Source organism: Nicotiana tomentosiformis, chromosome 1 (genome assembly GCF_000390325.3).
Source record: "Nicotiana tomentosiformis chromosome 1, ASM39032v3, whole genome shotgun sequence".
Classification (NCBI taxonomy): Eukaryota; Viridiplantae; Streptophyta; class Magnoliopsida; order Solanales; family Solanaceae; genus Nicotiana; species Nicotiana tomentosiformis.
The window spans coordinates 51,170,458-51,182,652 of record NC_090812.1 but is presented as its reverse complement, the minus strand read 5'-3'; the positions used below and the strand labels follow the sequence as shown (position 1 = coordinate 51,182,652).

At 35.0% G+C, this 12,195-nt stretch overlaps 1 protein-coding gene across 1 annotated transcript; it reads left to right on the top strand.

Moving 5' to 3' along the window:
• Nucleotides 1-2,993: 2,993 nt before the first annotated feature.
• Nucleotides 2,994-8,592, top strand: LOC104118521 (digalactosyldiacylglycerol synthase 2, chloroplastic). The gene is made up of 5 exons (XM_009629782.4): nt 2,994-3,201; nt 3,924-4,234; nt 4,970-5,233; nt 5,656-6,005; nt 7,764-8,592. Exons 2-5 carry the CDS (start codon nt 3,953-3,955, stop codon nt 8,251-8,253), a joined length of 1,386 nt encoding a protein of 461 aa, XP_009628077.1. The 5' UTR covers nt 2,994-3,201; nt 3,924-3,952; the 3' UTR covers nt 8,254-8,592.
• Nucleotides 8,593-12,195: the final 3,603 nt, after the last annotated feature.

Below are 12,195 nucleotides of genomic sequence, written 5' to 3'. Positions count from 1 at the left end.
AAAATTTTGGTCAAACTAAAGATGCTTATAAGCTAAAGAGCCATAAGTTGGGATAACCAACTTATGACTGATTTTAGCTTATAAGCGCTTTGAATGTTTATCAAACGTGTACATAAGTTAAAAAGTACTTATAAGCCAGTTTGACCAGCTTATAAGATTACAAACACCCTCTTAATTATATAAAAGAAAATTATGTAATAGAATTATTTTGTACTCTACAAGATTGAGAAGTAGTCTTACAATGGTATATTCTCGTAAAAGTTTTTTTTCCCCGCATCCACAGAGATAAAACTTACTAAAAGAGAACAAATAAGAACACAAAATAAAAATAAAGCAGGAGTGTCAACCATAGATTAAATTAGAACTCCATATAGATTCAATTTTTTTTGAATGGAGATATCTGCTTGTTGGTCTATGCTTGCTTTAGAATAAAGATGTTTGGCATAAAATCTTGTTATTTAAAATTTCATAATCAAAAAGTTGATATATGGTTCTACACATTACTGCAATATATACTAAATGAAAAATACATTTAAACAACTAAAAAAAAGCAAAGGGCATAAAAGATTTTAATAAATGAAATAGTACGCCATATATAAGGGCGCCTAAACGACTATCGGGGGAAATTTGTTAAAAGTTTGTGAAGCTAAAAAATTGTACAATATGGGGCTCATTTTAATATTCCATGTGCTGCCTATTTTTCTATTCAAAATTTCATAATCGAAAAGTAGAGATATGGCTTTACACATCATTTCAATAAATTCTAAATAATAAAAAATTAAATATTATGTTTAATATTTCTATTAAAAATAATAATGAAAAGAATATAAGTTCATATACTATTTTGCAGGATGGCCTCACTCTTAATTTTTCTTGCTTTACGTGCATGGTGTTAGCTTACAAAAGTCAAATCCAATTTCAATGGTAGTAAATGTTTTCGTAACAACTTTATTGAAAGAGAACAACAAAGAGGTGAATTCATTAGTTGAAAACAGTGAGTTTTGAGATACCAAATATACACTAATTTTTTTAAATTTTTATGGTAATGAGTACAAGTAATTTTTGACAAAATCAAGTTATGGATTTTCACTAGAAAACGCAGAAACTCACTAATTTTTTTAACTATGCTGTTTGCTGCCAACGTTGAACCAGATATAAAAGTATTATCAAAATTCCATATTAGGGGTCTTCTAATTAAATTTATTTAATATAATTAGTGTGTATTATATTCACAAATGTCACATCTAACAATAGAGACAATTTAGACCAATATTCTAATTAGCACTATGCGACATAGACAACTACGCACAGTCAAGAAATAGTAATATTTTTTTGTAAATAGCAACTTGTTAGGTGGCTATTAGAGTTTAGTGATATTTTAACTTATATAGGCAAAATAGTCACACATTGAAGCGGAAATATCTGCCCAAAAATACTCCTTTTTAAAACACTAAAAAACTCCAGGACTACTACTGGACTATTAATATTTATAAGTTCAAAATCCAGGAATTATTCATGGAGTTTGAATGACATGAACCAGTAGCTCTCAATTGTTGAAATATAATGTGAATTCAAAAATTATAAAGAATTTTCTTGGATTTTATGCTAATTAGAGGTTCAAAAATATCATCCTGGATTTTGTATTTAAAAGCTAAAAGTTGTTGAAGTAGTTTATGATTTCAAAAATCATGGAATGTTCGGGATTTTCCTGAAGTTTGCATTAGTAAAGGTTCAAAAACTAAGTAATCTACCTGAATTTTGTATTTAAAGGTTGAAAATTGCTGAAATATAATATAAACTCAAAAACCATGAATAGTTCTTGGATTTTGCACTAGTAAAATTTCAAAAATCAGTAGTTTATCTTGGATTTTAGATTTTGCAATGGTAAAAGTTCAAAATTGCTGAGGTACAATGTAATTTCAAAAACTAGGAATCATTCATGAATTTTGCACTAGTAAACGTTCAAAAATCAGGAATTGTTCCTAGATTTAAAATTTTACACTAGTAAAGGTTCAAAATTACTGAAGTACAATCTGAATTCAAAAACCAGGAATCATTTTTGGATTGCAATAGTAGTAAAGGTTAAAAAATTCGGAGTCATTTCTGGATTTTGTAATAGTAAATATTAAAAATTAGAAATCATTCATGAGTTTTCAGCAATTTTTTTATTTTCAGCATAGTTTACTGGTATTTCACTTGCCAAAACTTCGAACCCAATACCGATTGTTGGAATTGTCTTTCGTGTTTTAATTGAGGGCAAAAACATCAATTTAATTGGATGCGTGGCTACTTTACTATTATAATTTGAAATATGGTTAACCTCTAATAGCCGGCCCAAAAAGTTATCAATCCAACTAATTTTTGCCTAGAAATAATCCGAGTTTCTTCGGATCTTTTATTAACTAAGGACAAATCTAGATTATGGGCTTGTTTTGCCATAAAAAAGATCCCTTTTTTGTCAATTTATTTTTACTTTTTTTTTTTCAATTTCAGTGTTTGGCCATGAACTTTTCGATTTCGATGAATTTCAAAAAATTTCGAAAATTTAAAAAATGCCAAAAAATTATTTTTTAAAATTTTCACTTCAGATCACTCACAAAAATTTAAAAACAGCTCAAAATTATATTCATACTCTAACACAACTTTATTTTTCAAATAACCACTACAACTTTTTTTACTTTTTCCCGAAATTTCACAATTCTTATGTACAAAGGCCCACTATATTTCAAACTTGAGGGTAAATTTGGACTTTTGCCAACAAAGATACCGAATCTAGCACGTGCCAGGGATGAATCCAGCAACTCATCGGGGCCCACAAGCAGTGCTGGTATTTGGTTGTGCCAATGAAGCCTTCTAAAACCTCGTCAGCAAACCAACCAACCAATCAAGTGTTTATACGCGAGCAAACTTGTCTGTCTTTTCTTTTTTCAACGGTAAGTAAAAAACTAACACAAACTTGTACTTGTTCAAGTAGTTTCCTTGAGTGCCTGTTCATTATTCGCATCTTTGCTTTTAAACCCCATTTTCCAGCCCATTCTAGCTTTTTAATCCAATATTATTACTATCATTATCTTATTATTATTCCCTTGTATGAGTATTATTAATTAATTATTCCATTTGCCTCAAAAGCACTAATTATTCTTCTTCAAGAAAGTTGCCTAAACGTGTGGAATCTTCAACTTGGCGTTTGAGAAAATTCAGGTAAGCAACTCAAGATACCTTGTCTTAAACTCCGCCTCTAAATCTCTGTCTTTGTCTTTGTCTTAGTGTTTCAGCGTACTAATAACTGACAAGGTTATAATCTGATATGGGTTTTGTCTATTTTTTTCAGTTCTTTGTTTTTCTTGCCACTTTTGCTGATCAAGATTCAGCTTTTAGTACTATTTTCTAGCCCCCTTTATTCAGATTGGTCGAAATTTGTGCATTTTTTTGCTGTGGAAAGGGTTAGAAGTCTAGTTGCTGTAAATGGGTGTTTGTGTGTTATGTGATGTTTCTAACCTAACTCAATTTGTTTCTGTTTAAGAATTTTGTTTTTACCAAATATGTCACGTTATGCGTGAAAAGTACTGTTAGGGTTTAGGATGTTTTGTTCCTGGAGTTTATAACTGTGCCTTTGTCTTTGAATTTCCTTGTCCAGTAGATTGTATACTTACTAGGAAGGTAATATGTGAAGTTTAATGACTAGTTTTTGTGTCTTTTGCACCACCATTTTCCTTTTTCTTTACTTTATTGCTTGAATAAGTCATTATTCATAAGTTTTTGGTTTTTGATAGTGATTTAGAGCATAGTATTTTCATCCATCAAATGACAACTTCTATTTGAAGACACTTTATGAGTCTATGCATTTCATGGAATTCATAAATAGCTTCAAATTTAGTGTGCGAAGGTGGCCTTTCCTGACACTGATTGGTATGTTAAAACAGCTGCAAATAAATTGAGTTGACATCCATAAATGGACAAGAAACAGCACATTGCCATCTTCACTACTGCAAGCATCCCATGGCTAACTGGAACTTCTGTTAATCCTCTGTTTCGTGCGGCCTATCTTGCAAAAGATGGTAGGATGAAGGTCACTTTGGTCGTTCCCTGGCTGCCGTTGATAGATCAGGAACACTTGTTTCCCAATAATATCACTTTTAATTCACACTTGGAGCAGGAAAATTATGTCCGCCAATGGGTGGAAGAGAGGACTGGATTTGCATCTAATTTTAGTATACGCTTTTATCCTGGAAAGGTAACTCAAAGTCTGAAATATGAATAAGAACCCGTCTAATTTTTATTACACTGAAAACTCCAATCTCTTAGATTTGTGGTAGTGTAGCCAATTACATACTTCAACTGGTGAAAAGTTCATTCTTCTGAATCAAATATAGGTACCATGTAAATTGAAAATTACTATGCTTAAAATATGGCCATATGGGTGCCTTTTCTTTTTCATATTTATGAGTTACTATTCTTCTTTTCCTCCTTACCAGACTGATCTAGAGTGTGGGGAGGGAAGCAGCTCTCCGTGCATTTAGAATGTCATATATTTTCCTTATAAAGTTTTGTGTATGCCTCCAAATAATAATTTTGTCTTCATTTCCTTAGTTGTTGAAAACAAATAGTAATTCATTTCCTATAAAAGTTGTTCTCAAGCTTCCAACTATGGATCGTACATTTTCCCCTCTTCTTCATGGAATGGTAAACTTGAAGTCTGTTAATAATCACATCTAAAGTGCATTAACAATAACTATCACGACAAGGGAGGGATAACCTAGTTGTCGGGGAATTGCAGCTCCTCCTTTCGATCTTCTTCTAGAATTAGTGCCATTTCATCATGATAAGATTCTTGGAGTGGCACTCCTCTTATGATGTATAGTAGTTGCCAGTTGATGCAGCTTGTTTTAGTTTATCAGTACTTTTATCTTTTTCAATTGATATGCTTTTGGGTTACATTAGAAATAAATTGTTGTGTTCCGAAGTGCAGTTCTCTCTAGATATAAGGAGCATTCTTGCTTTGGGGGATATTACAGTAGTTATCCCAGATGATGAAGCAGATATCGCAGTCCTTGAGGAGCCCGAGCATCTTACATGGTATCATCACGGGAAGAGATGGAAAAAAAAATTTCGCATGGTCGTAGGAATTGTTCACACCAATTATTGGGAGATTGTCAAGAGAGAGAGGAACATATTGGTAGCACTTCTAATAAAGTACATCAATGGTTGGGTAGTTGATATCTACTGCCACAAGGTAAAATACTTCTATTCAGTAATTTTTTTGTTATTTATGAAGATCTACTTTGTGAGGTGGGGTTTGTGTGTTTGGGGGGGGGGGGGGGTTGGTATGAATCATTAATAGCTAACCTAGGTTGAAAGTAACTCTTTGACATTTGACACTTTAATGTACTGATGTTTCTTTGTTAAGTTTGAACAGCTGTTGCAGAAACATGCTTGCATATTATTTCCTTTTCAAAAACTATCATGCTCAAAAGTTGAACACTGTGCAGTCTATTTTGCATGCTAGGCACGCCTCAGGTCATCTGGTCGGTTGTAATATAGGAATTGATGATCACTTGGTTGGACCGATTAGTTGTAGTATAATTACGAATCATGACTTTTGGTACTTTATGCGTAATGCCTTGATCTATAGAAGTTACTTGCTTGAATTGGCAGGTCATTCGGCTATCCGCTGCAACCCAGGATCTACCAAGATCAGTGGTCTGCAATGTGCATGGAGTTAATCCAAAGTTCCTTGAGATTGGGCTGAAAACAAGAGAGAAGCAGCAAATTCGCAATCAAGCATTCAGCAAAGGTGTCTATTACATTGGTAAAAAGTTGTGGAACAAAGGGTACAAGGAGCTACTTGATCTTTTACGTGATCATCAAAAGGAACTATCCGGATTTGAGATTGATTTATATGGTAGTGGTGAGGATTCTGCTCAGATTGACGTGGAAGCTAAGAAGTTGGAATTAGCAGTTAGGGCTCATCCTGGACGTGATCATGCAGATCCTTTATTTCACGAGTAAGAACCTGCAGAGCTAACCACTTTTTACTGTTAAACTGTTTTCCCCTCTTGTTATATATATATCATTTGTATGCATCTGCTGTTTCTAGAACCTACTTTATCATGCCTGATCCACTTTGCTGGCTGCAAAGGGAAGCCTACATACTCTGGTGAAATCAATGTAAATGATTCTGGATAACTATATATAGAGATTTTGGGGTTTATTTTCTGGTGCCTTGCCTTAAATTGTTGAACTAGACTCGGGCTTAAAGGGTTCAAAATAGGTGGAACTTGGAACTGGAAGTGAGAACTGGAGAAGAAGTGGGCTGTTTTGGATACTCATAAACACACTATTGTGAGCAGTAATCTATGATTGGTTCAAGCTCCTTTGCCACCTTAATTTTAGGGTGTTAAAAACCTGTGGCCTAAAAGTTAAGAGAAAATGTAAGTTTTCGACACTGCAAATATTTAGGCCTGATAATTGCAAAAAGTTAAACGAGAAAGGAGGAAAGCTAAACAGAGGTCACAAGTGCTCTAAAACAATTGATAATTTTAACCTAATTTTAATGAATAAATATTACATAGCAGAATTGCTGCAAACTTTACAATTTTTTGATATTAATGATTCAAAAGCATCATGATCAATTTTCCTCATTAATATTGCCGTCTAGAGCTAGCAAGCAGAATAAATACGACAATCCTTTTTTGGTTATTATAATAAATACGGCAATCTAAAAGCACTCCTCAATTTAGCAGTATCGTTGACTTGACTAAAAATGAAAATTTTGCTAGTACAAGATCCCTAATCTGGAAACGCAGAAAAGCTAATGAATATAAGAAAATGGAAACATAGAAAAAACCAACTTAAGAGAGAAAAAGAAAGCCAATTCAGTTTGTAGGAAGCTTGAAATCAAAGTAGCTTTCAAGATCCTAGTGCTCTTTGAACTTCTTCTTTCTCATGTTTCTTTGAGACTGCATCTTCATTTTCAATATCCAATGCGTTTGTGTGCTATGAAAATGAATCTATGGATATCTAACTAGCATCCACATCTTGCTATCATATTTCTCAAGTTAATTTCCTTGTGTTTCTAAGGTATTGAAGATAAAAAGTTTAAAATGCCTAAATTTGAGAGCCACCTAGAGGAGCCTCTCTAGCTTCGCAAACTGAAGAATTAAGGCATACTCATTGTTGGTATGATCTCAAATGTAACTACTTTATTCATCTTTTCTTTCTCCTATAGCCATCCAACTCCTCCCGTTTCTTGTCTTTATCAGTAACGATATACCTTGCCATTACTGAAGCTATTATTTCTCGTCTCCAAAAATATTGAGAGAGAAACGTGGAGTGAGACCGAAACCACGTCTGACATGAATATAATTGGATCATTTTCTGTGACAGTTGGATATAAGTTAACGACAAATGAGTCCATGGATACTTTTTCAATCTTAAAGATAAATTTGGTACATAACGTTTTACTGTAGGATCTTTCAAATGTTGTTTGAAACATATCTAGAACCTCCTCCATTTGGTACATAACTTTTGTGTCTTGTTCATGAGGCACAACTTTTCCAAGCGAATATGAATCATGCTAAAATCATTGGTTCATTGATTCTGATTTCTTTTGATCTTATAGATTTTTTGGGTTATTTTTGTGTTATATTTAAAAACATAATTTAAGTCGTATAAGTGCTCAGAGTTTGAGTACTTTTTATAGTAGGGAGTTTCGTAATTGCCATTCTTTCAATTGAAGTCTTTGCTTCTTTTTTTGGTTTCAGCTATAAGGTGCTCCTTAATCCAAGTACCACAGATGTGGTTTGTACAACCTCGGCTGAAGCATTAGCTATGGGCAAAATTGTTGTATGCGCCAACCATCCGTCAAATGAGTTCTTCATCCAGTTCCCAAATTGCCGAACATATGATGATGGTGATGGATTCGTTAAAGCTATACTCAAGGCATTGGCTGATGAGCCTGCCCCATTGACTGACGCACAAAGGCATGAGCTTTCTTGGGAAGCAGCAACCGAGCGCTTTCTTAGAGCAGCAGAGCTGGATACTGTGCCAACAAAGAAGCAATCAAAGACTTCTTCAGCTCCTCTTTCCTTGGCATCATTGAGTTTAACAAGAAAACTCGAGGATGCATCAGCCTTAGTACACTTCGTTGGGACAGGATTTCTGAGCTCACAACCTGATGAAGAGCAATGTAAAGAACTTGGCTTGAAAGTTCCTCCAAAGAAAACCGGATTTTCTTCTGGAAAATGGATCTAAAGCTGAGTCCAGTGTGTGACCATTCAGATTCTTTGTTACTAGTCGTAGATCGCTTATTTTTTATTTATTTATAGCCAGCAAGAATGTAGGAGTTGTCGTTTGTTTTAGTGAAGGTTTTACGGGGTAGATCAACAATCATGGGATTAATTAATCTGGTGTTGTAAATTAACTAGCTGATTCCAACTTGTATGGATTTGAGGCGCTGTTGTTTGATATTAAGAAATATTCTGCTGTACATACTCTTAATTAGGTAGCTGTATCCAAGTTTTATTTGGAAGGACAAATCAACCATCCTTTGTCCCATGAGACATCATTTTATGATAATGGTTTCTTTTCTAAGGTTTGGCAGTTCTTGTTCCATTAATGTATCATTTGTTGCTTTTAATAACACAGCTGAATGTTTAAATATATGAAAAGTTTGTCATTTCTTTGGAACAACAGATTCTTTAGAACATCCTTGGCCAAAATTTACTGGTTACCTAATTCAACAATAGGCGAAAATTCGGTGAGGTTGTATAACTAAAATAAATCAAAATGAAGATTTCTGTGATGACTCAAAATGTCATATTTAAATTTAATAATTAATTCTGTGTTCTAAGACCTCGAAAAGCACTATTTATTGCTCCTTGACTTGCGTGCGTAGTCCGTATAATTTTTCGAAAAGTTTTTATATGAAAAATGGATTAAAATATCAAATAGAGCTTTAAAACTCAATTAAGTTGACTTTGGCCAACATTTTTAGCAAACGGACCCGAATCAGTATTTTAACAGTTTATGTAGGTTCGTATCGTGATTTGGGACTTGGGCGTATGCCCGGAATCGAATTCGGAGGTCCCTAACTCGAGTTATCGCATGTTGTCGAAATTTTTAAGTTTAAAGGTTTAGTGACTTAAGAGATTTGACTGATGTTTGACTTTGTTGATACCGGATCCGTATTTTGGTTCCGGATTCCGGTGTAGCTCCATAACTATATTTATGACTTGTCTGCCAAATTTGGTGAGAAACGGAGCTGGTTTGACGTAATTCGGGCGTCCAGTTGTTAAAATAGAAATTCTAAGTTTTCTTAAAAATTTCATTTGATTTGGTGTCTGATTCGTAGTTCTAGGCATTATTTTGGTGTTTTGATCATGCGAGTAAGTTCGTATGATACTTTTAGATTTGTGTGCATGTACGGTTTAGAGGCCCGAGGGCTCGGGTGAGTTTCGGATAACCTACGGACCATTTGAACTTTGAAAAAATCTGGTTTTAGAGCTTCAACTATCATCTGGTGCATTGTGCTTCGCGATTGCGAAGAGATAATTGTGAGCATGATTTTTACCCTTCGCGTTCACGAAGATAGGCACGGATCGCGGAAGGTTAGCTCCTAGTGCACCGCGAACGCGTAGAGTGGATCGCGTCCGCGAAGAGGAAATGAGGCAGAAGCTGGGGCACTCAAATTTATTCTTCGCGATCGCGAAGAGTAAAATGAACCTAGGAAGAAATTGTTCTACGCGATCGCGAATAAATTCCCGCGATTGCGACGAGTAAAAATCTAGACAATAGAACTTAAGTTCTAGAAATGGGATTTCGCCCCATTTTTCATTATTCACAATTTTGAGCTCGGGTAAGTCGATTTTTGGGTGATTTTCATGGAAAAAAATTGGGGTAAGTGTTCCTTATCCTATAGTTATATTTCATTATTCCATACTCATTTACACTATGAATCCATGAATTTATGGAAGAAAAATTAGATTTTTATAAAATCTTCCAAAAATGTAAAATAAAGATTTGAAAGCCAATCCGATGTCGGAATTCGATAAGTTTTGTGTGGTTGAACTCGTATCGGAACGGGTGTTCGATTTTCGTAAATATTTCGGGATTCGAGATGTGGGTCCCACTGATATTTTTGAGATGAATTTTGGATTTTAATCTTGAAAATTAGTAAATTCATATGGAATTAATTCCTACGATTTGTATTGAGTATATTGAATTGTTTATGACTAGATTTGAGGATTTCGGACACGAATTCGCGAGGCAAAGGTTTATTGGATTCTTGAATTTGATTGCAAAGCGAGGTAAGTGTCGTGGTTAACCTTGACTTGAGGGAATAGAACCCTTGAATTATTTGCTAAATGAATTTCATATGTAACGATGTATAGGCAAGGTGATGAGTGCCTATACTTTGTCAAATTAATTATTATAATAATCGTTTCTCATATTCCTTGTCAATTATCAATTCTTGAATTCATGCAATAATTGTTACATGCTTATTTGATTTATGTGTCTTAATTGCTACTTGACATTTAGCATAGTAAATATGAAAAATGCCTAATTCATCCTTAATTTGCACAATTAATTGCTACTTGTCATTACTTATTTCCTAAATAAATTATAATAATTGTATGCTTTGTTGTCTAATAATTTCTAATTAAATGTGGTATTTATTGGAGTATTTTTTACATTTAAGAGTTGTTTAATTATATTGTTGGAGCGGGTTGAACGCCAATGAATTTATTTTTAAGTGTATATTGTTGGAACGGGTTGCACGCCACAATGAAAATTTATTGAATAATTATATTGTTGGAACGGGTTGCACGCCGCAATAGAAATTAATTGAAATAATAATTGATTATGACTGCCGAGTTGGTTTCAAATGTTGAAATGAGATAATTGTTTTATTTCTATTATTGTTGTTATTACTATGATTGCGTACATGTTAATGTAAGCGACCTGCCTTAGCCTTGTCACTGCTTCGTCAAGGTTAGGCTCGGCACTTACCAGTATATGGGGTCGGTTGTACTGATACTATACTTTGCACTTCTTGTGCAGATTTCGGAGTTGGTCCCATCGGCGTACTATAGACTTGCTCGGATTTCAGCTACCCAGAGGAGACTTGAGGTATAACTGCACAACATCCGCAGTTCTGAAGTCCCCGTCTACTTTATTTTAGCTGCGTGTTTCCTTTCAGACAACTTTATTTTATTCAGACCCTTATTTGTATTATTCTAGAAGCTCGTGCACTTGTGACTCCAGTTCTGGGATGGTATTTAGACATCGCGATTATTATGGATTACTCACTTTATTTCAGATTTTATTTCCGCATTTATTTCTTTGTTATTAATTAATTTAAAAATTGTGTTAAAATGAAAAATTATATTCTAATGTTGGCTTGCCTAGCAAGTAAAATGTTAGGCGTCATCACGGTCCCGAAGGTGGAAATTTCGGGTCGTGACAAGTTAGTATCAGAGAACTAGGTTACTTCGGTCTCACGAGTCATGAGCAAGCTTAGTAGAATCTGAAGGATCGGTACGGAGACGTATGTATTTATCTTTTAGAGGCTATGAAGTTTAGGAACAATATCACTTCTTTCTTATTCTGTCGTGCGATGTTATTCTATCATCGATGATTGAACCATTCCATTCTTATTCTCTCGCAGATGGTGAGAACACGTAATACATCTACCGATGGACAGGGACCAGAGCCCCCGGTGGCAACTATGACCAGGGGTAGAGGTCGAGGCTGAGGTCGTGCTAGAGGCCGAGGCAGAGGCAGAGGTAGAGCTCAGTCTAGAGCTCGAGCAACAACACCTGTTGTAGAACCTCAGGTGGATCTCCAGGAGGAGGTTCCAGTTCAGACTGTACCGGTTGGACCAGTTCGGGTTCTGGAAGGATTCATAGCTACTCCAATGCTTCAGGATGCTCTAGTCCGTTTGGTGAGTCTTGTGGAGGGCGTGACCTAGAATGGTACATTTCCAGTGGCACCAGCTGTCTCACAGGCTGGGGGAGGAGTACAAACTCCCACTACTCCCGCTTCGGAGCAGATGACTCCCCAGTACCAGGTTCCAGCAGTCCCGCCAGTTGGGGTAGTTCAGTCAGTTATTGCAACACAGGCTTGTGATAGGCCCGTTATATCTTCTGAGGCCTTATTGAGACTGGATAAGTTTACTAAGCTCTTTCTAGTTCA